General features: G+C 36.2%; 1 protein-coding gene across 2 annotated transcripts in view; it reads right to left on the reverse strand.

Moving 5' to 3' along the window:
• Positions 1-5,152, reverse strand: part of LOC102676562 (poly(A)-specific ribonuclease PARN-like) — a 16,986-nt gene that overhangs the window by 994 nt on the left and 10,840 nt on the right. The window contains exon 11 of one of the 2 annotated variants that reach the window (XM_006617535.2): positions 2,276-2,367. The exons of the other annotated variant lie outside the window; for it this stretch is intronic. Within the exon in view, the coding sequence (XP_006617598.1) occupies positions 2,276-2,367 (92 nt within the window). The remainder of the gene's footprint in view (positions 1-2,275; positions 2,368-5,152) is intronic. 2 annotated transcript variants of the gene reach the window in all.

Raw genomic sequence — 5,152 nt, forward strand, 5'->3', positions numbered from 1 at the left:
ATAACTTAACTTGCAAAACAAGTAAGAATAAACAATTCTACATTAAGTAGTAGTAGTATTAGTATTAGTAGTATTAGTAGTAGTAGTATTAGTAGTATTAGTAGTAGTAGTAGTAGTAGCAGTAGTAGCAGTAGTAGTAGTAGTAGTAGTAGTAGTAGTAGTAGTAGTAGTAGTAATAGTCGGTCATCATCATTATCATAACCAATGATAATTACATGTATTTTCCTATGATAAATACAATTGATTCCAATTGATCCCTATCACGAATGATAAATTTTTTACAATAAAAATTTGAATGATAGAATACATTATTTAATAACATAGAAATTATCAATTAAATGTAAATAATTATTTAATCGTAAGCATTAAAATATTTATAATTCTAAACGTTTGTTTTTTTTTTTTTTTTTTTTTTTTTTTTTTTTTTTTTTTTTTTTTTTTTTTTTTTTTTNCTCGAGTATACATAATTTCGTTTAAAGTCTTAAACGTCTCTGTTATTCTTCGTATACACGCAATAAATAAAAGATGTAAAAGATCTCGTATCGAAAAATATATAAAAGTTGTTTACTTAAATAAAATGTAAAAATGTGTAAATTGTAAAAATTCTTGTAACTTGTAAAAACTTGTATGTACGTAACTTTTTTTTAAAAAACACGCTCCACGTAAATAGTTTCCTCTAAAAACAAAAAATACCTACTCGTGCACACACGAAATCTACAACTTTTAACAACTATTATTCCTAAAAATGTTGAATGATAGAATGATTAGAATTACGGTGAGATATGCCATTATATTTTTTTATTCTTATTAAAATATTCTCGTTTCTCTCTCGTTCGATCTTCGATCTCTCGTTCGATTGTTACGCATTAATATTCATTGCCACGTCTAGTTTCTATTCAAGTTTCTCACTTTTATATTACATTCGCGAATTGGAAACGAAAATCTTGCTTGTATCTCATCTTGCGTTACGTTAAATTATTCTCCACGAAAATACAGGTATACGAAATACGACGAGTAAAAAATATAAAAAACAACGTTCGAACGATTAAAAACTTATATATCGATAAGATAAGTTGCTTTTTTTTTTTTCTTTTGAGCGAAAAAAAAAGTATTTTTTCTAAAAACATTATATCAAATAATTATTCGCGCGTTTCGAGTAAAAAAGAGGGACAAAAAAAAAAAAAAAAAGAAAAAAAAGAAAAAAGAAAAGAAAAGAAAAGAAAAGAAAAGAGAAAAAAGAACGCAGATGAAATAAATTTACACGTCGTACATCACGATCGAGCGTCGAACAAACACGATCGAATCACGATTCAATCGCCAACCGAGCTGCTGTAATCGTCTCTCTCATTGTCTTTCGAAACTCGAACAGAATGGATCAAGTTTCGCCTGCCGGTACTTTTTCAATCCGTTTTAATCACGATATAATAAAGGAAAATTATACCCAAAACTTTTACCAATATTATGAACAAACGCCTCCCTTTATTGAATCGCCGTTCGATTCGATCATCGTTGCTCCTCCGAGGCCATCTCTGAGAACAATTCTGCCTCTCGTCGTCCGGGCACCCCCTCTCCTTATTGAAATTATTTCTCGAGCCGCAGAATTTCGTTCTCGACTGCCTTTTTCCACGATAATTTAAATCGGTACTCGTCGAAGGGATTGGGCCACCACCAACCCTTTTCCTCAACGTGTCCGCGGGCTCCACGTGATATTCTTGGCCATCTTTACTATTATTACACTTGGCCGGGACGGGCGTTCTTCCCTGGATACCCGACTTGTTTCCACAACCACCACCCCCAGCGTGCACGTGGGTGGTGACAACCGTGCCCTTATCGGCGATTCGACCTTTCTTCGACGATTTTTCCTGCTTGAAGCAAGAATTGTTGTTACTCGCTCCCGATATAAAGGAATTGTAACGATCGTCCTTGGCGTCCGGGTGGCACGTGGTGGTGGACAGAGATTCGATACTTTTCGACACGCTTCTCTCCGCATCCGCGTCCACCTTGGCCGTCGCCGTTACATCGTCACGATATATCTGGGGGTTACGTTTCAATATAGTGTATTTCGGCACCGCATCCTTTTTCCGATCGTTCCGCAAATCCGTGGGCAAGCTAAGACTGTTCTTTAATCTGATTCTCTGCACGACCTTCATTTGCTCGAGGAAGAGCGCCTCGTCGGCCTCGTGATTACCTCCACGAGGCCCCGACGTTGCTCTCGATCGTTCGTGGGGATAGGGGCAAGGGATGATGGAGTCTGATGATAATTCGAGGTCATTACCTGTGGCTACTTCCCAGCTATCGTCGTCCTGAGGGTTCTTCACGCCGTTCGTTGCCACCGATTTCTCCCCCTTTTTCAACGTGGACACTGCCCTACAATGCACAAAAGAACAGGGATGGATATCGTCCATTTTTTATTTATCTGCCTGTTTATCAATTTCTTATTAAAAAAAAAAAAAAAAAAAAGAAATTTTGTTACTGGTTAAAAAATCCAATAGACGTGATCCAATAGAGAAAACCGATATAAATGTGATTATATATAAGTAGTATAGTACTACCATGTGTATTATAACGTCTGATAACGAGGCGTCTTAAGGAAAAAGAAAACAAAAATTTGACGTTAATAAACGTGTGTACATTTAACATTTTTATTATCGACCAGATAGATTATTACAAATAATCTCGAGAGGAAAAGATAAGAGTGTCGAGTAAACGAGTGCATACGTAAATCGAGTTTATTTTCTTTTTCTTTCGTGAAACAAGTCAAACGGTGTCGTATAATATAGAAATTTCTCACGTTTAATCCTTTTTTTTCTCTCTTTTTCTATGCAACTTGTTCCAAATATCCCCCCCATTCCCGCCAATATACAAACGAGACATAAAATATAAAATATAACGTTAAACTAGATACTAGTTCAGAAAACTAGTATGTGCGTTCACAAAAGGATAAATCATGTTCGTGTTAGTCGCGTACGCAATGTGACAGAGTATGCCGGGCGTAGCGTACACACGATGATCGATCAATGTTTCTTTCCAGTAATCGAAACCCTATCCCTCCTCTCCGGACGTCGGATCTTTCGGGAAGTGGATAAAAAGAAAAAGAAAAGAAAAGAGATCAATTGCCTTCTAGTCGAGCATTAGAGAGCTAGAATATTTATTCGGTGCACGTGTTGAAGCTTGCCGCGGAAATGTTGCCGGCCGTGGTCACAACTTATGAATATGCAGCATCACGTGCGTGCATGCAGAATGCACGTGTGTAACATCGTCGTTAAGTATGGCTGATCGGCGCAAGAATGCCAGATACTCCTGTCAACCACGGGGAATTCTCTTCCGATGCGCACCTTTTTAACATCAACCACGTCACCATCGGTCTCTAACTGGTGGTTTATGGCTTAACGAGCAGTTAATCAATCCAAAATCAATTAATTCGACGATCGATATTTTCACACAGTTTCACAGAGATATTTAAAAAAATAAAAAAAGAAAAGAAATGAAAAATTGTCGAAAAATTATTACACACACGTTTCTGTGTATACGCCATATAAATAATGGCGTAGTCGGTGATACTCGAAACTGCCGCTACTTGCAGGAGTGGCGCGCATATGTATCTTGAAGTTTAGGTTATATTATTAAGAGAATATGTTAAGAAAGTTGACATTTTTTAAAAGAGGAAAAAATTATTGTTTGAATAATTTTATATTATATAATATATTATATAATATTATCGAACAATATAACTTTATTCTGTTAAAAACATTCTACTTGAGACGAGTCGAAGATGTGGATCGTAACAATTCTTATACTCGTATTAATGCGACTCTTCGAAGCGTACGGGGACCTCGCTCCGCGGAAATAGTAGTAGTAGTGTAGTAGTAATAGTGCTCCGTAGTGCGTTGTCTCGTTAAGACTGATCGTTTCGAAATGATTGAAATGATTTCTGCAATAAAACACGCTCCGTTGTAAACTCTCGAACCACGTATCTGCATAATACACGGTAATAACGCGTTAACGTCAAAGGAGAGCCGATTGATCGATAATGTGTGTACAATTATGCGCGTTACCGATCGAGTCATTTATCTATGTACGCACGAGGTCTGACTCGACAATATCGGCGGTGAGAAGTCTGTTGGTCCGTCTCTTTCGTATCGTCAGATCTCGTACGTACGGGAGTTATTAAACTTTCCTTTTTTTAACAAAATCCAATAGTTGCCACATTTCTCGTATGCAACAATCGTGCGAGACACTTTTTGCACATCTTTTCACGATATTAAAAATGCAAGAATTTTCACGATATCGAGTGAGAATTTGATTTAAATTAAAAAAAAAAAATTAAAAATTAAAAAACTCAACGCACCTATCGTCGTCAATATATTCTCATCGTCGTATTATTATTCCGTAGGAACGTAAATGGACTAGCCTTGTCACAAACGAGGAACGAACTTCCTTATAATCCGAACGAAATTTAAGGCTTTTTCTTGAAGGCTTTTTCGCAAGAATCTGGCAGCAGTCCTACGAGACACATCGAGATCAGATTCGTACCACTCAGATCGATTACTATATTTTTTTTTTTAGTAACTTCATCTCATATAATCGAAATATACTAATCGTACATGATGATAAATCGATTTATTTCGATGTTGTTTCGATCATTATTTCGAAATACACGTTAATGCATGCGAAAAGGTCTCGACAATGCAATGAATTTAATGATCTTTTTGCTAAATTGTGATAGTGAGATGTGTGTTATCTATATGAAGATCTATGAATTTCTAAGCGATTCTAATTGATAATTTCGAGAAATCGTTTGATTCTCTTCGGCGAGAAGAAAAGGAGAAGCGAAAGAAAAGGAAAGAAGAGAAAAAGGGAAGGAGGGGGTAAATCCAAAGCGTGTTAAACTCGTTACAACCGTGATCCCTAAAGTCTAAAGCCAGATACAGAGAATACTGTGGCTCGCTGTACTGGCTTGTTGAAAGTATTTGCATTATGCATGGAAATCTACTACCTCCCGCTAGGTTTACCTTTTTCAAACCGCGAACATTATCTCGTCGTATGAAAATATCATCAGATATCCTTGTAAAACTAACCCATTAAACGTCGATATCGTTTCTAATGGATATCTGTATTTTTTCTTCTTCTTTTTTTTTTTTTTTTTTTTTTT

The sequence above is a fragment of the Apis dorsata genome, unplaced genomic scaffold (assembly GCF_000469605.1).
Source record: "Apis dorsata unplaced genomic scaffold, Apis dorsata 1.3 scaffold_312, whole genome shotgun sequence".
In the NCBI taxonomy this organism is placed as follows: Eukaryota; Metazoa; Arthropoda; class Insecta; order Hymenoptera; family Apidae; genus Apis; species Apis dorsata.